Source organism: Hyperoodon ampullatus (assembly GCF_949752795.1).
Source record: "Hyperoodon ampullatus genome assembly, chromosome: 19".
In the NCBI taxonomy this organism is placed as follows: Eukaryota; Metazoa; Chordata; class Mammalia; order Artiodactyla; family Ziphiidae; genus Hyperoodon; species Hyperoodon ampullatus.
In genome coordinates, this window is record NC_136932.1 from 36739789 (window position 1) to 36764831 (window position 25043).

The following is a 25043-nucleotide window of genomic DNA, read 5'->3' on the forward strand; positions in this document are numbered from 1 at the left end:
AAATGACATTTTATATCTAGTAGCCTCAACTATTTCAACTTGCTTTCTCAGTCATTATTTTAACTTCTCTTTTTCAAAGTGTCTTCACTCTATCTCATGGGTTGTGGATTCAGAAAGGCAATATTATAATCCCTATTCTAAAGATGGAGACACTGAGGCTCAGAAAGATCAAGTGCAACCCAAGATCACAAGCTCCTTAGCAGCATGCGAGGCCACCACCCAGCCCTCTTATTAGAATGTCATTCTTGAAGGATGAAAGAAGATAAAAAGCCACTGTGTACAATGCTGGGTACACAGTGACCCCTGATGCCTTTGAGTCCTTGTAATATGTTTGTTTCAATAACTGTAGCATGGAGTACAGTGCACCTGCCTGATGGAATTTTCAACTGGGCCTATGAAATATCATCAAGATATAGATTTATGGATATAGATGACAATCCGGAATCTCTAGTATGAAATGTTTCATCTCCTTTAGGACCTCTGAGTTCAGCAGCCATGAGTGGAGACCAGGAAATGGCCGTTTTTGGGGAGGCTGCTCCTTACCTCCGAAAGTCTGAAAAGGAGCGCATTGAGGCCCAGAATAGGCCCTTTGACGCCAAGACATCTGTCTTTGTGGCCGAGCCCAAGGAATCCTTTGTCAAAGGGACTATCCAGAGCAGAGAAGGTGGGAAAGTGACAGTGAAGACCGAAGGAGGAGCAGTGAGTAGACTCCCAGGAGCCAACCACATTCTACTGATTATTTTGTTTGGTCACTCAGTTGACAAACAGTTACCCTTCCTGTTTACCAGACTCTGACAGTGAAAGAAGACCAAGTCTACCCCATGAACCCTCCCAAGTTTGACAAGATTGAGGACATGGCCATGATGACCCACCTGAACGAGCCAGGAGTGCTGTACAACCTCAAAGAGCGTTACACAGCCTGGATGATCTACGTGAGTGCCCCCCACCCCCAAAGTGGGCTTTATCACTGGACCCTGTCAGCCCATTATAGTATAAATGGGTTACAAGTAGCGACTCATTGCGCTTTCACTAGTAATGTAACTAGTTAAAAGGTTCACGATTGCTGTTGTAAGGCACAACCCAACAGCTGGCACTTAATCCTTTGTCTTCTCATCCAAAGCCAGGCAAGGCCGTTGTCCACAAGGACTGGGTTTGCCAGAGAGCCCCTGAACAAACGCTGGAGCAGCTACTGTTTATATCTCAACCACATGCTTACATCTCCCCTCATCCCCATTCCTGATGCAGAATCATTCAGAAGGAAAATATAAACTCATGTATTAACACTTAAAAATAATGTTTTTAAAGACCAATTTTCACTCCTCCAAAATAACCACAATTTGTATCTCTGTGTTCTGGTCCCTTCTGTGTGGAATGCCTCTTTGATGAAAACTTTCCAACTTCCCCAGGCAAAGTTGGATGTTGTGTCCTGTTGTTTCTGTCTCTGCAATAACACTGACAATGTTTTTCCACCATCAGTCATTTACATGTCTGTCTCCTACATAGACTGAAAGTTCCTCAAGGAACAACATCTCACTTATGTTTCGTTCTTAGGGCCTTGCAGAGGCTTTGCACATAATACGAACTCAGTAGTACTTTCTAATTGAATCTATTATGTTAGGCTGACATTTCTGTATAGGGTTTTTTTGTTTTTTGTTTTTTGTTTTCTGGCCCTACCATACAGCTTGCAGGATCTTAGTTCCCTGACCAGGGATCAAACCCACGCCCCCTACAACAGGAGCTCAGAGTCCTAACCACTGGACCGTCAGGGAATTCCCGTCATTTCTGTATAGTTTAGCCGCTGCTGCTATTCAGCTGGACAACACCTACACAAGTATACCTGGTGTTTAGAGTCAGCATCCATTCTGATTGGTTGGTACTTATCCTAGACCAGTTGTCAAAGATTTTGGAAATCCATCTGTTGTAATCTTAATGTATTTACATCATTTTGTGTTCTGTATCTTTATAACTCAGTAGTATTTTACAAATATTTCCCCAGTATTGCTGCATACTGGATAAATGACTGGATCATAGTATCTTAAGAAGATTTTCCATAGTTCACCTAACTATTCCATATTGTTGAGTACTTAGGTACCAAATTTATGTTTTCATGAATTTGAATATCTTAATGCTACAAAGGAAATATATGCCCATTTTCTAAACTACAGTAAAAAATGTCTTATACTACATTTAAAAAACTCCAAAACTTTGGAGCTCCTGCTATGTGAAAATCACTGGGACAAATCCCAAAAGGAATAATGAGAAGTCTAAGCTATAGTCCCTTCCCTCAAGGATTCTGCTGTCTTGTTGAACCTTTCAACTAGTTTTCGTGCTGATGCCTTGAAGACATGTGGAGCACTTGATTAAAGTGTTCCTTTTAGTGAAAATTCATTTAATGAGTGAATTGCACAAATCACGGGAAAGGTGTTCGGCTAGTTATTCTTTCTTATTCCCTTGCATAGACCTACTCGGGCCTCTTCTGTGTCACCATCAACCCCTACAAGTGGCTGCCGGTGTACAACCCTGAGGTGGTGGCTGCCTACCGAGGCAAAAAGCGCCAGGAGGCCCCGCCCCACATCTTCTCCATCTCTGACAACGCCTATCAGTTCATGCTGACTGGTGAGTTGGATGTTTTGTGCATCTTTTTGGAACAGAACCATAGGAGAAAGAGACTCTACCCGTCTCAGCCCACTCTTTGAGGTGGTCCCCTAAATGCTATTGCCCTTTGCCCAGAACCAACCTAAACACACTCCAGATTTTAAGGTGTATCTGGTATTAAAACAGTTATACCGTACATCTTATTCCTAGAATATTGTCTCAGCTAAGTCAGTCTAAGGTACAAAGGCACTCTGGGGAAAGGGTTGAAAGATTTCCCCTTCAGAGAGAGTAAAACATCAAAATGAACTTTTACTTCCCCTAAAAATATGACTAAGGCCATGATTATTTCCAAAGCTACCACCTTTACCATATTTACTCTTTCTCACGCACTAAAAGTATCTCTAATGCCTATTGTGCATTACTTCTTGTACCTACAATAAACATGCTACTAACTTGTCATCTAAATCCACCTGAAAACCCAAAAGTCCACTTTCAGTGACTATTTAGTGGTGGAGTATAAAAAGAGAAACTCTGCTGCTTCTTTGCAGCGTTCTGTTTCAATGGCAGCCTGTACACTAATGTGCGGGGGGTGGCACAGGGTGCAGGAGAGAGGGGTTCTGGCAAAGGCGCTAGGCCTAGGGCCACCAAGTCCTCGGGATTGCTGAAAAATACCAAGTCCATGGGGCTTCCCTGGTGGCGCAGTGGTTGAGAGTCTGCCTGACGATGCAGGGGACACGGGTTCGTGGCCCAGTCCGGGAAGATCCCACATGCCGCGGAGCAGCTGGGCCCGTGAGCCATGGCCACTGAGCCTGTGCGTCCGGAGCCTGTGCTCCGCAACGGGAGAAGCCACAACAGTGAGAGGCCCGCATACCGCAAAAAAAAAAAATACTAAGTCCATGTCATTTTATGTACTCTCCATTTACAAATATTGGGTTGGCCAAAATGTTCGTTCAGGTTTTTCCGTAAGATGTTAGGCAGTATTGACCGTCCTTAATTTCTCTTTTGTAGACCGCGAGAATCAGTCAATCCTGATCACGTAAGTAGATTTGATGCTTTCTTTTCATGACTGCAATAGTTACCAGCTTTGGGACCTCTACTGACTTGGTTTTTATTTGACAGTGGAGAATCCGGGGCTGGGAAGACTGTGAACACGAAGCGTGTCATCCAGTACTTTGCAACAATTGCAGTCACTGGGGAGAAGAGGAAGGACGAAGGTACTGCTGGCAAAATGCAGGTGGGTCTGATTGCCACATCCGGATCCAAGCTGTCAAGTAAGAAACTCCCGAGCCCCACATGTAAGGACTGCTCTTGCCTTTGCAGGGGACTCTGGAAGATCAAATCATCAGTGCCAACCCCCTGCTCGAGGCCTTTGGCAACGCCAAGACCGTGAGGAATGATAACTCCTCTCGCTTTGTAAGTCTCTTGGCCACTATTACAGACACTGCTCACTGATCAAAATTTATGGGATGCTTGTGAATATATTCTCTGAGTCTTTTTCATTCCATTCCAATTTCATTATATTATACCATGGTTCTTTCCTTTTCCTCTAAGCATGTAATAACATGGATCCAAGTCCTGTCTAAAAAGATATATGACCCGGGCTTCCCTGGTGGCGCAGTGGTTGAGAGTCCGCCTGCCGATGCAGGGGACACGGGTTTGTGCCCTGGTCCGGGAGGATCCCACATGCCGCGGAGCGGCTGGGCCCGTGAGCCATGGCCGCTGAGCCTGTGCGTCCGGAGCCTGTGCTCCGCGACAGGAGAGGCCACAACAGTGAGAAGCCCGCATACCGCAAAAAAAAAAAAAAAAAAAAAAAAAGATATATGACCCTATATCTGAGTTCATCTTTCACTATTTACAATTATCCACAATTTTTAAATTTTAAAGATAAAATTATTTTACCTAAAAAATAGGAGATACACCTTTTTCTACCTGAAACAAATTGTCTCTGAATTGATTTAATATTAAAATGTTAGCACTTCAAGTGTTGTGAGTTTCTCAAAGATTTGATATGATTCAAAAACAAAGTAGTAATGTTAATTTTTCTTTCAAGGGTAAATTCATTAGAATCCACTTTGGCACTACAGGAAAACTGGCTTCTGCTGACATTGAAACATGTAAGTGCTTGGATATACTTTACAATAATTTCTGTTTCTTATGACCTATAATATTTACTAAAATTTGCATCTCATATGAATTTTTACATTTTTCCTCTTTGTTATTTATTTCCTTCCAGATCTGTTAGAGAAGTCTAGAGTTACTTTCCAGCTTAAGGCTGAAAGGAGCTATCATATTTTTTATCAGATCACATCAAACAAGAAACCAGAACTAATTGGTAAGAAATGTCATAATTCCTTTTCAAAATTACTACACCCGCACCTAGCAATGCCTGGTCCAACTCAGTATTCCATGATGGAATTTTGTCAACTGTACATATTGTCTTGATTTTGAAAACAGTTTTGTAAGTTTGGTAAAAATTTATGTGTGCTCATTATAAAAATTCAAAGGGAAAACTGAAAATAACACCTCCAAATCCTATCACTATGAAAATAATCACTATAAACACTTGGATGAATATCATTCCAGTCATTTTCTGTAGATATATCTTTACAAATAGATACATACATACAGTAACTGGAATCACAGTTACATGCTCTTCCATAATCTCTTTTTTCATTGGGCAGTAATATATCATGGCTTTTTCCATCCTAGTGCCTTAGAATTTGTCTAGAAATCTGTTATTTTAATGAAGAGGATATTTCTGCTTACCTTTGCTCTGTTCCATGTACTTAGAAATGCTTCTGATTACCACCAACCCATTCGATTTCCCATTCGTCAGTCAAGGGGAGATCAGCGTGCCCAGCATTGATGATCAGGAAGAATTGATGGCCACGGATGTAAGTAGAACACAAGAAAATTAGAATGATTATTTGGGATCAGAGCAATGGTCCCGCTAGATAAATACTGTTTCTCATAGAAATCACAAAAGAAGATTCAAAGATGTGCGTGGATGTGCCACCTGGAGTCAAATGAAAAGACTGGGATGTGCCCCTGCAACATCTCACTTTCCCGTGATAGTCTTTTAAAGAGCTATCCTTTCTGAATTTCCCTAAACCATTATTTTATAATCTACTTGCATTAAATCCATACCACCTCTCAAAATAATAAGTTTACTATCCTTGTTCTCTATTTTAAGTTTACTTTTTGCATCTTCAGAGGGTATGTGCCTGTGATTCCAATGCTCTGCACTGGCTTCCAGTTGACTAGCTCCCTAGACACACAATCTAAGGAGTTCCTTGTTCCCATCAGTACTGGTAGTTTCCTCAGTCTGACCAACAAATCAGGAATTATCCAAATGTGAACTATTAATAGTAAACATGTGGATCATAACCTGACAGTTATTCTATTGGTTCTGTTGGCAGAGTGCTATTGATATCTTGGGCTTTACTAATGATGAGAAGGTCTCTATCTACAAGCTCACGGGGGCTGTGATGCATTATGGAAACTTGAAATTCAAGCAAAAGCAGCGTGAGGAGCAAGCGGAGCCAGATGGCACTGAAGGTATCAACTGAGTCATCCACCTGACTTCATGTTTGTTTGAAAATCACACTTTTAAAAAATTTTTATTTATTTATTTATTTATTTTTGGCTGTGTTGGGACTCTGTTGCTGCGTGCGGGCTTTCTCTAGTTGCAGTGAGCAGGGGCTTCTCATTGCGGTGGCTTCTCTTGTTGCAGGGCACAGGCTCTAGGCATGCGGGTAGTTGTGGCACACAGGCTCAGTAGTTGTGGTTCGCGGGCTTAGTTGCTCCGTGGCATGTGGGATCTTCCCGGACCAGGGATCAAACCTGTGTCCCCTGCGTTGGCAGGTGGATTCTTAACTACTGTGCCACCAAGGAAGCCCAAAAATCACATTCTTAACTTGTTACCCTTGAGCTTTCCTGAGAAGACAAATTCATTTCCAAGAATTGCATTTGAAAGTATACCTATATAAGATATGTGCGGCATGGGTATTAGACATATGTCCCTACAATTTCTGAAGTTCTTTAGGGAACACTACCTATAACAAAGGTCTTGAACTTAGTGAAGAAAATGGGCAAGAATACTCAAAAAGATATTCTGAAAACATTGCACAAAATGCCTGTAGCTTAAAAAAAAATTTTTTTTATTTGAGGAAGTGGGTTGCTTTGGGCCACAATAACATCATTCTATCCTTTCTTCCTTTCAGTTGCTGACAAGGCAGCCTACCTCCAGAGTCTGAACTCTGCTGACCTGCTCAAAGCCCTCTGCAACCCCAGGGTCAAGGTCGGCAATGAGTACGTCACCAAAGGCCAGACTGTAGAGCAGGTAGGTGCATAATTCAAGTTCACAGCCAGGGATGTAAGCATTTCAAGGTCCTCTATGAACCTCAAGGGATACACCTTTGTCTTTCAAGGTGTACAATGCAGTGGGCGCCCTGGCCAGAGCTGTCTATGAAAAGATGTTCCTGTGGATGGTCACCCGCATCAACCAGCAGCTGGACACCAAGCAGCCCAGGCAGTACTTCATCGGGGTCTTGGACATCGCTGGCTTTGAGATCTTTGATGTGAGTTGGTAGTACATTGCTAAGGGGTTTTTACAGTAAAGCAATGGAAACATAAATAAGAAGAAATCTGTGAATATTATAACCTTTTATTACCAATGTCAAAAAGTTATGCTAAAATTTAAAAGTCGGTGATTGGGCAGCTAATCATTTATTGTAGTGGCAATCCCACTTCTATGATAAATAAGCTACTTAATGAGGACTCTTTAACTTGCTACATGATCCAAAGGGAGTTAGGAATTAGGTTGTTGTAGTGAGGGGTTTAAAAATCCCACAATGCAAAGTGGAGTTAATATAAAAATATCAAAATAAACCTGTGCAGTGCATAATATGCTCTGAATATGTGGCAGGAAAACCATTCAGAAACACTTAGGCAGATAATAAGAGCTGAGAAAAGGTCAGCAATTTAGAGTCAGCATTAATAAATTCAATGCAAGGAACCCTTAATTCTCATCAATGTGATATGGGATAAAAACTCATATTTGATTATAAGACACATTTTTCCTGCTTATAGTTTTAAAGAAGTTTATCTTTTTCTAATTATAAATGCAAAACCTAGGCATGGCAGAAATTATGGAAAATGAAGGAAAAGGAGTCCATATTAATTCCACTATTTATATCTAGTTAATGTTAACATTTTGGCTTTTAAAAAACTATGAGTGTGTGTTAATATACTGTACATAATATTTGGAATCTTGATTTTTTTCGCTTCACATCAAAGAGCAGGGGTGGTAATTATCGCTCCCTTGCAACACCGGCCATGATGGCTTCCACACAACAGACTCCTCCCAGTCAGCTTCTAATGGGTTTCAAATTAGCTGTTAAATGTGTCAACAGAAAATGCAGAAGATGATGGGAATAAACATGGAATGATTAAGTAGGAACTCAGAAAAGCACCTGAGTCAATTTAAGCAAGTGCAAGAAAAGAGAATTAATAATAATGATGATTTAGGATTTTGTATAAAATGGCAGCAGAGAAAACAGTAGATTTCACAGCCCCCCAAGGATTTTGATACCCATAATCTAAAGGCTATTCTACATTTTTAAATTAAGAAGCCCTGTATCTTAAACTGTTCAATTTGCTAACAGAAAAGTAAACGCATCCGTTTATTTAGTTCAACAGCCTGGAGCAGCTGTGCATCAACTTCACCAATGAGAAGCTGCAGCAGTTCTTCAACCACCACATGTTCGTGCTGGAGCAGGAGGAGTACAAGAAGGAGGGCATCGAGTGGGAGTTCATCGACTTCGGGATGGACCTGGCCGCCTGCATTGAGCTCATCGAGAAGGTCTGTTTCAAGTTTTGGAAACTATGTTCTGTGAGAAATAAATTATTCACTGCACCTTGTTTAATTCTATAGACAAAGAAAAATGCTTACATAGAATTGTAACTTTGTGTTGTGGTCTGCTTTCAGCCGATGGGCATCTTCTCCATCCTGGAAGAGGAGTGCATGTTCCCCAAGGCCACAGACACCTCCTTCAAGAACAAGCTGTATGAACAGCATCTTGGAAAGTCTTCCAACTTCCAAAAACCCAAGGTGGTTAAAGGCAGGCCCGAGGCCCACTTCTCCCTGGTGCACTACGCCGGCATCGTGGACTACAACATTACTGGCTGGCTGGACAAGAACAAGGACCCCCTGAACGAGACAGTGGTAGGGCTGTACCAGAAGTCTGCAATGAAGACTCTAGCTCACCTCTTCTCTAGGGCTCAAAGTACTGATGCAGGTAATGCTCAAAAAAATCCCAACATGTTCTCCTGATGCTACAAAATGCGATGTTAGATTGAGGCTAGTGATATCATAGCCCAGGCTGAAGTGTTGCAGGGCCAAATCTATTGTGCCTCCAAGTCCTGAGTAAGTAGGCTGCATTGTGATTATACATTCACTCCAGCACTGATGGAGGCCCTACTGCAAAGGGTCAGAAAGGAACTTTCAACATCTCCACCAATGAAAAGGCTTGGCTTCTATGATTCTCTCCTGCTTTTTCCTCCATATCTGCTGGTTACTGAGTACCACTGAAAAGTGGATGCAAACTTAGTTGACATATAAGATTCATTCAGGCTCAAACAGAGAGGTCACCTGTGTTGGAAAAATGTTCCATCTGAGCACAGAAGTCAACAGATAAATAGGCAAGAAATAGCCCTGTCAATTCAAAACTATGTTTGAATGACACCTTTTCTTATTTTTTCTCCAGAGGCGGGCGGCGGGTCCAAGAGAGGTGGTAAGAAGAAGGGCTCTTCTTTCCAGACCGTGTCTGCCCTTTTCAGAGTAAGAAAGAAACGGTTTTTGACACTCTCTTGTTATTTTGGGAATTTGTTTTTAAAAGCACAAAGCCTTCTCTCCACAAGTCATTTAGGAAAGGACTGACCTTAACTAAGGGCTTCTGTTCGTCTAGCTTTGAAGAGGAGAGCTTTAAATTACTCAGGAATTATCAGGTCATCTTTCATGCTAAGCCAAATAATAAAAAATATTTTATAGGAAATGTTATAAAACATAATGCTCTGCTCTGCATAATCTAGTTGAGTCGTGGAAATAAGCAATGGCATGTGCTCAGAGACTAAATCACCAGTAGGACTAATGGAAATCTAACAGCTAGGCTTTAAGGAACCTAATATGGTATCCATGTTCATAATCTAGTCAATTCTCAATTTAACTGGTAGGATTGTTCCCCTTATAGATAATCTTTATGCCCTAGAAGTTGACAGAGCTGGAAAGGGGAAGCTGTATTTATGAGAATAAGTCCAAATGTAGTGTAGGCTTGTATTTCCTTCCTGGAGAACCACAGAGTTTGGTAGAAGGGTGACCATCCAGGATGGGAAGGCAATGGCTTTGTAGATGTATGTGGGTGGCCAGGGACAAGGGTAGGAAGGAGGACGGTGCTTGTATACACTGAAAAGAATCACCTGACAGCCTGCTTTATATGTGTAACTCCTGCCAACTCAAGTGGAGAAAGAGGTATTAAGGAGGAAACTGCATGTCAGGAAAAGTTTACCAAGGTGGTACCTTAGGTTAATGTGGTCCAGAAGGATCATTCAACTCAGCCATGGACGTTGATTTTATAGACATCACCAAATGCTCATAACCATGTCTAAATCTCAGATAACAGGATTTTCCCTGATTTTACAGGAGAATCTGAACAAGTTGATGACCAACCTCAGGAGTACCCATCCTCACTTTGTGCGGTGCATCATCCCCAATGAAACAAAAACGCCTGGTAAGAAGTTCTAGAGTGGAAGCACAAAGCATGACTGCCATACCTCCTTTTAACAAAACTCTGCAGTGAAATAAATATGGTGTTTTTTAGGGGCCATGGAGCATGAGCTGGTCCTGCACCAGCTGCGCTGTAACGGTGTGCTGGAGGGTATCCGCATCTGCAGGAAGGGCTTCCCAAGCAGAATCCTGTATGCAGACTTCAAACAGAGGTCAGACTCTCCTAATTATGGTGTTTCCTGGAGTTTAGTACAAATACATGTAGTGCAAGCAAAACTATTTAGTGAAAAATATGCCTTTGTTATTTTTAATTTGCTACAAAAAGAGTAAAAAATTATAAGCCTCAAAACACCTTTAAAACACAGATATACCACATACTAAGCACTCTAGAGACTTTTCACTGGATTTACCATGCTCCTGGCTTAGCTCATAGATGTCTACATTAACTTCAATAATTATGAGAACAACCATTTTTGAGTGCTTAATATGTTTGGATTATTTCATTTAATCCTTCCAAAAACTTAGTAGAGGTAAGTACTATCAATAGCAAATGCATCTAGCAAGGATAATATGTTTTTTTGTTGGTCATCTACACACTAATGTGAACAAAATTGTAGAATACTTTCCTGAGAACAGGGTCTGATGAGGCAGAAAGGAAAGCTGCAACTGCACAGGAAGGTAAAATGGAATAAAAATAGACAGCAGATACTAGATTGACCATCTATGTATACAATGTCCTTCCTGTGAAGAAAGAATAATTGTTTTAAAGCTCTGGGGTTTTTTAATGGATCATTTAATACTTAGCTACTTCTAGTCTCATCAATAAACCAAGTTTTAAAAAACTATATTTACTTTACCAGATACAAGGTATTAAATGCAAGTGCAATCCCTGAAGGACAATTCATTGACAGCAAGAAGGCTTCTGAGAAGCTCCTTGCGTCCATCGACGTTGACCACACCCAGTATAAATTTGGTCACACCAAGGTAATAGTCTCTAAGGCCCACCAGACACCATGCCTGTCCCTTTGGAGCCTATGGAAAGTTTCTGATCTGCAACTCTGCCCATGCACAGGTCTTTTTCAAAGCTGGCCTTCTGGGGCTCCTAGAGGAGATGCGAGATGACAAGCTGGCCCAGCTGATTACTCGAACCCAGGCCAGGTGCAAAGGGTTCTTGGCAAGAGTGGAGTACCAGAAGATGGTGGAGAGGAGGTATACAAACATATTGCTTGTCTAGTCACATCCTTCAGAAGCATATTTGAGGTGGCTTAGAGTTAAGGCTCAGATATGATAAGGCCACCAGAGTAAGAAGGGATGAATAAGAGTCTGATGCTGAAGTGGAGATATACATGTACCAGAAAAGTTAAGGTAGGAATCATCATCACGGAATACATCGAATGCCCGGGTAAAAAATAAAAAAGAGAGAGAAGCATAATAAAAAAGAGATAGAGATGTGTAGGTCTTATCTAACAAGAGAAAACATACCATTGAGTAAGCAGAGACAAAGTGTTGCCCTAGCATTTGGTTCTAATATGAATTTACTGGGTAGATCATTAAATAAGACACACTGAACTGCATAGCAGACAGTATTTTCAACAGTGGTTTTACTCAAGATGCAGAAACACTTCTTCATCTGATCATTTCTATTACTGAATTATTATGATTTAAATTATTAAGGGCAAAATTGGTGAAAAAAAATTTTTCAGTAAGTTAATACAATTTCACCGAGGTACCTGGAGTTTTAGTGATCTAATTTGATGCAGGGACAGAGTTCTAAGACTACGAGTCAGGTGTCTCAAACTGCAGGACGCATATGAACGGGATCCATAGGGAGAAATGCATTTTATATTGCTACCTGTATATCCATGAATACATGCATGTGTGTGTAAATATATAAATAATTTACATGGAACAGATTTTCGATCACCTGTAGTTCTGCTCATATCTTTTACTGTATTCTATTTCATTAAAAATAATAAGTTTGGTCATGAACCTATATATATATTTATATAGATAGATATATGTAGATATATATAGATATATATTGGGGCAATTAATTGCCCATATATGAAGGTAATTAATTTTTAAAAATAATTTAGATTAAAACAAATGTGATGAGATTAGAGTAGAATGCAAAACTCATACAACATCAAAATATAAAACCAGAGATTTTTCAAAGAAATTCTGAGTTTTTAATGAGTCCCTTTATCCCATGCCCCACATCCCTGAGGGGTCTGGTTCCCCCTTCACTGCTCTCAGTGGCATTCACATAGGAAAGTTTGCGAAGCACTAAAGCAGAGCAGTACTTCTCAAAGGGTGGTCCTTGGACCTACACCATCAGCATCTCTTGCAAACTTGTTAAAAATGCAAATTTTAGGCCCCACCTCATATCTGCAGAATCTGACTCTCTGGGGAAAGGGTCCAGGAACCAGTATTTGATGAGTTGAGATCATCAAGACATTAGATGAGGGACTTCCCTGGTGGCACAGTGGTTAAGAATCCGCCTACCAATGCAAGGGACACAGGCTCGATCCCTGGTCTGGGAAGATCCCACATGCCATGGAGCAACTAAGCCCATGCACCACAACTACTGAGCCTGCGCTCTAGAGCCCGCGATCCACAACTACTGAGCCTGCGTGCCACAACTACTGAAGCCCGTGCGCCTAGAACCTGTGCTCTGCAACGAGAGAAGCCACCGCAAGGAGAAGCCTGCACACCGCAACGAAGAGTAGTCCCCACCTGTCACAACTAGAGAAAGCCCACATGCAGCAACGAAGACCCAACACAGCCAAAAAAATAAAATAAATTAAAAAAAAGAAGTTAGATGATTCTTATGCACACCAAAGTTTGAGAAGCACCAACGTAGAGAAAGGAATGATTAATGAGTCCTTGACCACCATCCCCAAATATAATTTCTTTCGTCTGTGCTTTTGAAAGTAGGTGAGGAACATGGTGGAGGGCAGAACCTCCAACTCTCACTGCCAAGATTCCACCTCATTTCATCATCCACACAATATCTAATTTGCATCAATTAAATTTCAGGGAGTCTCTCTTCTGCATCCAGTACAACATCCGAGCCTTCATGAATGTCAAGCACTGGCCCTGGATGAAACTCTTCTTCAAGATCAAGCCCCTGCTGAAGAGTGCGGAGACGGAGAAGGAGATGGCCACCATGAAGGAAGAGTTCGAGAGAACTAAAGAAGAACTCGCCAAGTCAGAGGCAAAAAGGAAGGAACTGGAAGAAAAGATGGTGTCACTGTTGAAAGAAAAAAATGACTTGCAGCTCCAAGTTCAGGCTGTAAGTAGTGGTATCATCCTGTGTACTGCTAATCAGGACGCAAGCACTATGACTCTAGCCACAACTAGAGGCAGTGTGTTGAGTAGTCAGTGTGAGAGACACACACTAGAGGGAGAAGGTTAGAGCGCTCTGATGGTCCTAATGAGTCCTTATTCCTTCATCACCCAAGACGTGCCCCCAAACCAGACCCAGGGCAATGAGCTAGAACTGACCATTTTCTTCCATTCTGTACAATTTCATCAAACTACAGGGTTTACAACTTCTTTTCCCTATGAAGATAGTCCTTGAAAGTGATTTTAACATGAAGCTAGCCCAGATAAAATATTAAGGAGAGGATAGCATGGAGAGAGTGACTTGTTTTCTTTGAAACTTCCCTGAACTTCTAGATGTCTATGGGTCTTAAATCACAGCATGTAGAGCTGACAAATGACAGTATTCTACATCAATTTTTATTGAATTATTGTTTGTTATTGATCTCCAAAACTGAGATTTGCTCCTTCCAATCCATCTCCATAGTCAGTGCCGTAGCACATCACACCCGGGTTGCTGCATCAGTACCTAATTTGCTCTGCCTACCCCCAACTCTCTCCCTCCAACCAGCCTGCTGCTACTCCCAAACCAAGTATTTTAGAATTGCTTCCATCAACTCTGAAATGTAATTTATGAGACTGTCTTTCATTTGGAGTGAACTGAATTGGTCTGGTATAATTCACTCATCACAAAATCGTATGTTTTCCCTGCTGATTAAGATTGGTCTCGGGCCTCCCTGGTGGCGCAGTGGTTGAGAGTCCGCCTGCCGATGCAGGGGATACGGGTTCGTGCCCCGGTCTGGGAGGATCCCATATGCCGCGGAGCGGCTGGGCCCGTGAGCCATGGCTGCTGAGCCTGCGCATCCGGAGCCTGTGCTCCGCAACGGGAGAGGCCACAACAGTGAGAGGCCCGCATACCACAAAAAAAAAAAAAAAAAAAAAAAAAAAAAAAGATTGGTCTCTTCTGTCAAGTTTGGGCAGTGTAATAACTCCTTCTTTTAGATTACAGAAGGGAAAAGAGCTGTTTTTCTGTCCCCACCCCTTTCGAATCTATCCTGAATTCTCTTCTCTTGTCCCTAGAGAATCACTTAGACTCTGTCCTACACCACTATACTCACTACCTGGCTATATGCAGCACATTTTATTCTTTTATATATTCAAAGACTGATATGGAGGCTCACTGATGAATGTATCTATCAATTTCTCTCTCATTTCCTATCCACCCCCAACCCTCTTAAGTAGAAACATAGGTTGCTAGGAATTTCTTGATCACTGTATGCCTCAAATAGAATTTAGAGCATCTTAACCAGGATCATCCGCCAAGACTACAAAGGGAAATAATTCATTGGCAGCTCCATACAGAATTTCTCCCGCTGGAACCCTTTCTCTCCTCCTGATCCTTCCCCCAATAAATTCATTTCTACAAGACCAAATCCTACCCATTCTCAAAGCCCAATTCAAATGCCACTTCATTCATGAAACCATATCTGACACAACTTCTCTGATCTCTTATGTCACTAATTGGTTTCTGAATTAATGGTAGCTTGTTAGGGTTAAGTTTTCTAATCTACTGTAGAATGTACTCTTCTAAAGGAACAGGACAATATCTGATACATTTTGTTTTTCTCACAATGTGGAGCGCCCTGCATCACACACAGCAGGTGGTTCATAAAAGTTTAAGCCAAAGAACCAATAGTGGTGATTTACACCATTATCATTGTGAAATACTTCATTCTTACTTCCCAATTTTGATTTTGTTTCCAATTCAAGGAAGCTGAAGGCTTGGCTGATGCAGAGGAAAGATGTGACCAGCTGATCAAAACCAAAATCCAGCTCGAGGCCAAAATCAAGGAGGTGACTGAGAGAGCTGAGGATGAGGAAGAGATCAATGCTGAGCTGACGGCCAAGAAGAGGAAACTGGAGGACGAATGTTCGGAACTGAAGAAAGACATAGATGACCTTGAGCTGACACTGGCCAAGGTTGAGAAGGAGAAACATGCCACGGAAAATAAGGTAGGAAATGTATACAAGGAAAGTTTACTTTTTTATTATTATTAGGGAATACAAGCATAAAACTGAAGCCACCAAAATAACATGTAATGCAAAGTGTTTTTACTTCCTAAGGTAAAAAACCTCACAGAAGAGATGGCAGGTCTGGATGAAAACATCGCAAAGCTGACCAAGGAGAAGAAGGCCCTCCAGGAGGCCCACCAGCAGACCCTGGATGACCTGCAGGCAGAAGAGGACAAAGTCAACACTCTGACCAAAGCTAAAACCAAGCTAGAGCAGCAAGTGGATGACGTAAGTCGAGGACTACCAAGGAAATTATTTTCTTTGAAAGGAAGCTAAGCAATCCTTTTGACTCAACATTATTTGTATTTAGCTTGAAGGGTCTTTGGAGCAAGAAAAGAAACTTCGCATGGACCTAGAAAGGGCTAAGAGGAAACTTGAAGGTGACCTCAAGTTGGCCCAAGAGTCCATAATGGACATTGAAAATGAAAAACAACAAATTGATGAAAAGCTCAAAAAGTAAGTAAAAAGAATTGCTTATGAACTTGCTTCCAATGTTGCATATGAACTCAACTGCTATCCTTTGCTACTTTTCAAAAAGGAAAGAGTTTGAAATCAGCAATTTGCAAAGCAAGATTGAAGATGAACAAGCACTTGGCATTCAACTGCAGAAGAAGATCAAAGAGCTGCAAGTAAGTTCATATTTCCATCAGTCTGGCTCAAAGAGGCACAGTTATGACATAAAACGGCTAAAATTGAGCTTTTCCCCACTGCCAGGCCCGCATCGAGGAGCTGGAGGAGGAGATCGAGGCAGAGCGGGCCTCCCGCGCCAAAGCAGAGAAGCAGCGCTCGGACCTCTCCCGGGAGCTGGAGGAGATCAGCGAGCGGCTGGAGGAGGCCGGCGGGGCCACTGCGGTCCAGATTGAGATGAACAAGAAGCGGGAGGCCGAGTTCCAGAAAATGCGCAGGGACCTGGAGGAGGCCACCCTGCAGCACGAGGCCACGGCAGCCACGCTGAGGAAGAAGCAGGCGGACAGTGTGGCCGAGCTGGGGGAGCAGATTGACAACCTGCAGAGGGTCAAGCAGAAGCTGGAGAAAGAGAAGAGTGAGATGAAGATGGAGATTGATGACCTTGCTAGCAATGTAGAAACGATCTCTAAAGCCAAGGTACCGCAGTCTGAGAAATTGTCATTAACAACGACCCTTTATGTGCATGTCAGTTTGCACGGGGCCCTTTACACACAACATGTCATTTGTTCTTTGTAGTAATCCAGGAGGTAAGCAAGAAAGATATTAGTATTTGTATTATTTCCACTTAATCATATGAAGAAACTAATATTCAAAGAAGTTAAGCACATTGGCCCCATGACACTACTAACAAATGACAGCACCAGCAGTGAGCATAGGTCGTGAGTGTTCTCTTGTTCTCCAACTGGAGAACACAGCTCTCCAAAATTCTCAATTATCCAATAAGCAAAGTTTCATTGTACATAAAAACAATCAAGTATTTATAAACATGCTTTTAGAAAATGTGCCATTCAATTCTCACAAAATCTTAAATTTAGTATATGATCTTTAAAATTTTTATTATAGGCATACCTCAGAGATACTGCAGGTTTGGTTCCAGACCACCACAATGAAGCAACTATCAAAATAAAGCAATTCACACAAATGTCTTGGTTTCCCAGTGCATATAAAAGTTATGTTTACACTATTCTGTAGCCTATTAAGTGTGCAATAGCATTATGTCTAAAAAAATATACATCCCTTAATTTAAAAATACTTTATTGCTAAAAAAAGTGCTAACCATCATCTGAGCCTTCAACGAGTCATAGTAGTAACATCAAAGATCACTGATCACAGATCACTGTAACAAATATAATAATGAAAAAGTTTGAATATTGTGAGAATTACCAAAATGTGATGCAGAGACATGAAGTGGGCACATGCTATTGGGAAAATGGCGCTGACAGACTTATTGGACACAGGGTTGCCACAAACCTTCAATTTGTAAAAAAAAAAAAAAAAAAAAAAAAAACATGCAGTATCTGTGAAGAGCAGCAAAATGAGGTATGCCTGGAATACTGAACAAAGCTTCACAATTAGCTTTTTAAAAACCCCAATGTATAGTGTCAACTTAGGACAGCAATCATAAAATATATAGAAAAAATTCTAATATATCATATTACATATAAGAAAATTTATTTTATATGTCAAAATAAATATTTTTCTGTTTTAGAAGAAATTGCAGCCATAGCAAAATATTATTAAAATGTCTTCATTTGCTTCTTCTACTTTTTCTCTCACAGGGAAACATAGAGAAGATGTGCCGCACCCTGGAAGACCAAGTGAGTGAGCTGAAATCGAAGGAGGAAGAGCAACAGCGGCTGATCAGTGACCTGACAACCCAGAGGGGACGCCTGCAGACAGAATCTGGTAACTCTCTCCTCTATGAGGCCTAGAAGTGGAGATGATGTGGTCAAAAACAACTGATATGGTGATGTGAGAGCCTAATAAAAGCAACTGAGAACATGTGTGATTCACCGAACAGCTCAGGCTCTCATCCTACAGGCAAGGTCACTTGGGGACAATGCTGGAGATGAAGACTTCCATAGGACTGGGTCAAGCTCTGCCCCACAAACGCCTTGAGGATTTGGTCACATGGAGGGGATGCTTAGGATCAGGAGTCACTCCAGCATGGGTCCAGGGCTCCTGTTTTAGACTAAGCTTCTTTTTATCTAGATCAGAGTGAACCGAATTCCTGAATAGGGCAATGGATAACCCAGTCCCTCAAAAGTCTTATGAAACAGGGACAATGTAGAATTAGAAATTTTAGCTACCTTCTTTGACAGTTATCAACAGGTTTTGCATGATATTATATAACCCTGGAAGAATCAGTTATGGAGAGAACAAAGAGAATTTAAGCTGTATTTATTCATTCAGGTTAATATGTAAGTTTCACCATAAAAATGAGAAATTTGACATTAGCATGAAGGTGTCAACAGAGAATTCAATCATCTGAGTACTCAACTGGAAGGCAGTGTTGAGAGTTTAAACTTATTTCTAATATGGGCTTGCAAAACTTTTTCTTTGCTTTAAAACGTGGTGCCATGTCTTTTGCCTATCAGGTGAACTTTCACGTCAGCTAGATGAAAAAGAATCTTTGGTGTCTCAGTTATCAAGGGGCAAGCAAGCATTTACTCAACAGACTGAGGAATTAAAGAGGCAACTTGAAGAGGAGATAAAGGTAACTATCGTTTTAAGACCCATTTTTCCCCCTAACCTGACCCTAATTGGAGTCCATTACACCAACTTTAAAAAGGTTTTGAAACTTAAGAATTAAACAATTAAATATACGGTAAAAAGAAGGTGTAACTACCTCCACAGGCCAAGAACGCCCTGGCCCACGCCCTGCAGTCAGCCCGCCACGACTGTGACCTGCTACGGGAACAGTATGAGGAGGAGCAGGAATCCAAGGCCGAGATGCAGAGGGCGCTATCCAAGGCCAACAGCGAGGTGGCCCAGTGGAGGACCAAATACGAGACGGACGCCATCCAGCGCACGGAGGAGCTGGAGGAGGCCAAGTATGTGTGCAGATAGGAGAGAATGTGCAGAGAAGGCTGGATGTTGAATCAGAAAGACACAACCTTTGAAGATTCAGTGAATTAGCCCACAAACGTTCATTAATTAGCTCCTATTTGCCAGGCACTATCAGGCCCTGAGAATAAGACATGAATAAAGCAAACACCATCACTACCCTCCTAGCCTCAAATCTAGTTAAGGAAACAAAGAATAACAAGTAATTATAAAGATAACCAGCCTTATTGCTGGTTGTCAAGCACACCAAGCTCACTGCTGCTTCAGGGATTTGCAGTTGTTGGCCCCTCTGTGTCTGGAATATTCTCCCCACCGATCTCCCTCTGGCTCACTCTGACTTCTTTTAGATCTTGACTGAAATGTTACCTCCTCGGAGAGGACTTCCCTGAGTATCTAGAATAGTTGGCCACGCCATATTCCATTTTATTTTCCTTCACTGCACTTATATCTGCAATATGTTGTTATGCATTTTCTCACTTGCTTATTGTTTCTCACTTGTTTGGAAGCTTCACGAGGCAGGGACCTTTTCTGTCCTGTTCACTGCTGTGTACTCAGCATCTGGTTCATAAAAGAAGCTCATCAATATTTGTTGAGTGAATGAATGGATATTTTTAATATGAAGTTCCCCATACTTTTCAGCATGGTAATAGTTCATAATTCTTGGTTTGGTTCACTTCTTTCTACAAACATAATCTTCAAGGAAGAAGCTGGCCCAGCGGCTGCAGGCTGCTGAGGAACATGTAGAAGCTGTGAACGCCAAATGCGCTTCCCTTGAGAAGACAAAGCAGCGGTTACAGAATGAGGTCGAGGACCTCATGCTCGATGTGGAAAGGACAAACGCTGCCTGCGCAGCTCTGGACAAAAAGCAAAGGAACTTCGATAAGGTAGTTTCTACAGCAGCCTCTGCTTTCCACCATTGTCCTCTATCCTTTCCAGGAGGTAACCACTCTCGGTGGGTGTTTCAGGTCCTGGCAGAATGGAAACAGAAGTATGAGGAAACTCATGTCGAGCTCGAGGCCGCTCAGAAGGAGGCCCGCTCTCTTGGCACTGAGCTGTTCAAGATGAAGAACGCCTACGAGGAGTCCTTGGATCAGCTAGAAACTTTGAAACGAGAGAACAAAAACTTGCAGCGTGAGTCCCTTTCACTTTCAATAATTTTCATGCCTTGGAGGAACCTTCCTCTTATGTCCTATGTCTGATCAAACCTCTACCTGTCTTTTACCCAAACAACAGAGGAGATTTCTGACCTCACTGAGCAGATTGCAGAAGGAGGGAAACGTATGCATGAACTGGAGAAAGTAAAGAAACAAGTGGAACAAGAAAAGTCTGAAATTCAGGCTGCCTTAGAAGAAGCAGAGGTACAAGTCAAAAATGTGCATTGTAAACAGATACAAAAAAAAAATTAGGACTAGCCACATATATTGAACAGAAAAAGAAACAGCACAAAATTAGTGGAAGGAACATGTGCAGAAAAACTTCTGAATGCTTCCATTCCCTGCTAATGTCACCCCTTGCTGTCATTAAGGCATCTCTTGAACACGAGGAGGGAAAGATCCTGCGCATCCAGCTGGAGTTGAACCAAGTCAAGTCTGAAGTTGACAGGAAAATTGCTGAAAAAGATGAGGAAATTGACCAGCTGAAGAGGAACCACATTAGAGTCGTGGAGTCCATGCAGAGCACACTGGATGCTGAGATCAGGAGCAGAAATGATGCCATCAGGCTCAAGAAGAAGATGGAGGGAGACCTCAACGAAATGGAAATCCAGCTGAACCACGCCAACCGCACGGCTGCTGAGGCCCTGAAGAACTACAGGAACACCCAAGCCATCCTCAAGGTAAGTGGGCTCAGGAGGTGGTCCCAGGGCAGTTGGGGTGACTGCAGCCCTGAGAACAAGGTGTCTCAATGATCGTTCTTCCACAGGATACCCAGCTCCACCTGGATGATGCTCTCCGGAGCCAAGAGGACCTGAAGGAGCAGCTGGCGATCGTGGAGCGCAGAGCCAACCTGCTGCAGGCCGAGATCGAGGAGCTGCGGGCCACCCTGGAGCAGACGGAGAGGAGCAGGAAGTTGGCAGAGCAGGAGCTCCTGGACGCCAGCGAGCGCGTCCAGCTCCTGCACACCCAGGTGAGTATAACGTAAGAGTCAAAAATACAGTGGACTGAAAATGAAATTCTTGCTCAAATCTTAGTACTATCTAAAAATTTATTCATAATGTTTTATGGAGGTTAAAGTTTAAAAATATGTAATATCTTTGGATTAACAATATTTTTGTTTATATGAACTGTGACATTCAGAGTTGACTGTCTTGTAAAAGTATACTGTCAACTCAGATAATTTATGGAACGAGAAAGGATACTAATTAGTTACCTTAATTAATTAGTTTGTGGGTTCATTAGAACATTGGACATTGTAATTTTGCTCTCATGTACTTAGTATTTCTAAATTTGGTATTTTAACCAGAACACCAGCCTGATCAACACGAAAAAGAAGCTGGAGACTGACATCTCCCAAATCCAGGGAGAGATGGAGGACATTATCCAAGAGGCTCGCAATGCAGAAGAGAAGGCCAAGAAGGCCATCACTGACGTGAGCAGAGGACCACACGGGGGTGGTCAAGTTAGAATCTTGATGGGCTGTCTCAGCTCTCTCTACTGGTTTTGTTTCCTGCTAATTAGGCAGCCATGATGGCCGAGGAGCTGAAGAAGGAGCAGGACACCAGCGCCCACCTGGAGCGGATGAAGAAGAACCTGGAGCAGACGGTGAAGGACCTGCAGCACCGCCTGGACGAGGCTGAGCAGCTGGCCCTGAAGGGCGGGAAGAAGCAGATCCAGAAGCTGGAGGCCAGGGTGGGTCTCTCAATATCTATCTATTTCCATTTGTTCCCAATGCCTTACTGGATCAAAGTTCTTAAGAGCCTACTTATTCGCAGGTGCGTGAGCTGGAAGGAGAGGTCGAGAGTGAGCAAAAGCGTAGTGCGGAAGCTGTCAAGGGTCTTCGGAAACATGAGAGGAGAGTGAAGGAACTCACCTACCAGGTACAGCAACAGTTTTTATCAGCTAAGCACTCTTTGCATATACAGGAAACAGTCACATGAGATGATACAACAGTCATGTGCTTTTGAAGTAAGGCCCTGTGGTTTTTATCATCTTTCAGACGGAAGAAGATCGGAAAAATATACTCAGGCTTCAGGACTTGGTAGATAAACTTCAGGCAAAAGTGAAATCTTACAAGAGACAAGCTGAGGAGGCTGTAAGTATCCTTAAGACAGAGGGAAGGGAGAAGTCCTCTGTTAAGAAAAACTAATAAATAAATAATTAGATTTACTACTTACTTCTTGTAGTAAATAAGCTGTTTGCTTCATAGAAGTCTGTGTACTTCTTAAAAATGTTTGCACATTTTTTAACTTATTGCTTACTATCTGTAATATTAATAGATTGATTTTTAAAGTTAACATTCAACCCACAAAGAAACCTCAAAAAATTTCAAAGCAGAAATAATACAGGCCACATTCTCTAGCCACAGTGTGATAAAGTTGTAAAGTAATGAGAACATATAAACAAAAATTTCCGAGCACTTAAATGTTAAAAAATTAACTTTCCTAAAAAACATTTGGATTAAATTAAATAAAAACATAATTACTGAATAATTTTTAACTGTAAATAAAATTTCAAGGAAGAAGAGACTTTTATAAGTCTAGAATGTAACCAAAGCTGTCCTTGAAGGACAATTCATTGCTTTATATGCTCTCATTATGAATCAAGAATTTTAAAAAATGAAGAAAACTGACAGTCCAATAAAGAAATCATAAATAATAATAAAATAACAAAAGTAAGAGGTGTTGATAAAGATAAAGGTAGAAATTAATGAATTAGAGTATTCTATTTTCTAATTTGATAATCTCACTAACATCTAGGGAATTAATAAAATAAATACACTTATAACTAGATTAATCAAGGAAAAAGTGAGAGAAAATACAAACTCACAACATTACAAATGAGAAATGGGACAAACCATACAGGTAGAAAGGTAATTTTTAAATGTAAAATATAAATCTGTTAAAACAGTTAAAATCTTAAAGAAATAAGAGAATATAAATTACTAAGTTGGCTGAATAAGTTATTTCAGAAATACTTCTGAAAATGGACCTAGGTCCAGATATGTCTTTCAAAATTTCAAGGAACAGATAATCCCTGAGCTATGTAAGCCATTCCAGAGCATGGGAAAAGATGAAAAGATTTCTAAATCATTTTAAGAAGCTTGCATAACCCGCATACCAAAACCTGTCCAAAAGAGAACAGGGGGGAAGACACTAAAGGCAGTTTTATTCATGAGTATAGTTATAGCAACCCTTACTTTTATTAAGGAGACTGTCGGGACTTCCCTGGCGGTCCAGTGGTTAAGACTCTGTGCTCCCAATGCAGGGGTCCTGGGTTCGATCCCTGGTCAGGGAACTAGATCCCACATGCATGCCACAACTAAGAGTTCACATGCCACAACTAAGGAGCTCGCCTGCTGCAACTAAGTCCCTGTGCAACCAAATATAAATAAATAAATAAATATTAAGAAGACTGTCCATCAGTGATTAAATAGGCTTAATTCCTACAAAGTAAGGATTATTTAATATTAAGGAGTCTGTCAATAGAATCGTTACATCCAAAGTAGGAGAAAAAAAGTGATTGCTTTGAAATGTGCCAAAATGATATATGATAAAAATTCAACATTTATTTCAATATAAAGAAGCTATTAAGAAATTTATCCTTAATGATAAAGAATATCTAACTCAAGTGAATAGTCATCTTCCAGCAAGCATTAACAAGCATGATTTTATCCTTGCCTTCTTCTCTGCTCTTATATTTTTCTTACTCAAATTGTAGTACATATCTTTTTCCACCTTTTGGTTGCAAAAGTAGAGTTGCGATTATTTATGAGACACGGAGCCCCAAATAAATCACAAAGTTAATTTCAATGATAAGCAAAATTCAGAAGGTGGTAAGACAATAAGGTTTCCCGCTGGGTATTTTAACTTTTCTGCAGATGGCAAGTTCTTTCTTCCCTTAGGCCTACAGAGTCTAGAAAGATGACCAGTATGGGTACCTTACAATTCCATTTTTATTCTCAGGAGGAACAATCCAATACAAATCTATCTAAATTCCGCAAGCTCCAGCATGAACTGGAGGAGGCCGAGGAAAGAGCTGACATTGCTGAGTCCCAGGTCAACAAGCTGCGGGTGAAGAGCCGGGAGGTTCACACGAAAGTCATAAGTGAAGAGTGATCATGTCCTGACGCTATGGAATGACTGGAGAGAAGCACAAAATGTGAAGTCTTTGGTCATTTCTCTCTGTAATTATTGTCTATCCTGTCCTACTGCAAAAGAAATAAAGAGCATAGGGCACTGTGCAAGCAATATCCTTAGATGGTCTTTTCTTTTCTCTCTCTCTCCTGAAGCGATGTCAAAACTTGAATAATCACAAGACTATCAAACAGTCACATTTGACCTGCCACTAAGAAGGAATTATGTACTTGCTTTTATTTTAGGTCTATAGTAATACTTTAAGACCATAAAGTTGTCACTGATCAGGGAAGCCTGTTCAGATGCACAGAAATACGGAAGTTATTTTTATTTCTAACCTTTCCCTAATAGTGGGGTATAGCAGGATCTTAGAAAGCTCCTGCTTCCCCTAACATGAACCTATTTTCCGGGTCTATACAAAGGATGGCACTAGTTACATTTTCA

The 25043-nt window shown here is 41.3% G+C and overlaps 1 protein-coding gene across 2 annotated transcripts; it reads left to right on the plus strand.

Moving 5' to 3' along the window:
• Positions 1–495: 495 nt before the first annotated feature.
• LOC307067305 (myosin-2) lies at positions 496–24581 on the plus strand (the record flags this gene model as incomplete). Of its 2 annotated transcripts, none has more annotated exons than XM_079724754.1 (38): positions 496–699; positions 789–932; positions 2460–2616; positions 3604–3631; positions 3715–3829; positions 3916–4008; positions 4646–4709; positions 4829–4927; positions 5386–5489; positions 6015–6153; positions 6819–6937; positions 7026–7175; positions 8288–8458; positions 8585–8894; positions 9363–9436; positions 10295–10382; positions 10473–10590; positions 11239–11362; positions 11451–11587; positions 13418–13673; positions 15473–15715; positions 15827–16003; positions 16086–16231; positions 16314–16404; positions 16490–16879; positions 18022–18148; positions 18841–18959; positions 19100–19296; positions 20010–20193; positions 20275–20440; positions 20543–20667; positions 20835–21143; positions 21230–21433; positions 21770–21895; positions 21985–22155; positions 22239–22343; positions 22463–22558; positions 24429–24581. In XM_079724754.1, the coding sequence occupies 38 exons, from the start codon at positions 496–498 to the stop codon at positions 24579–24581; spliced, it is 5823 nt and encodes a 1940-aa protein (XP_079580880.1). The 2 variants fall into 2 exon arrangements, with proteins under 2 accessions (XP_079580880.1, XP_079580881.1); XM_079724755.1 differs by having other exon boundaries at positions 8585–8882.
• Positions 24582–25043: the final 462 nt, after the last annotated feature.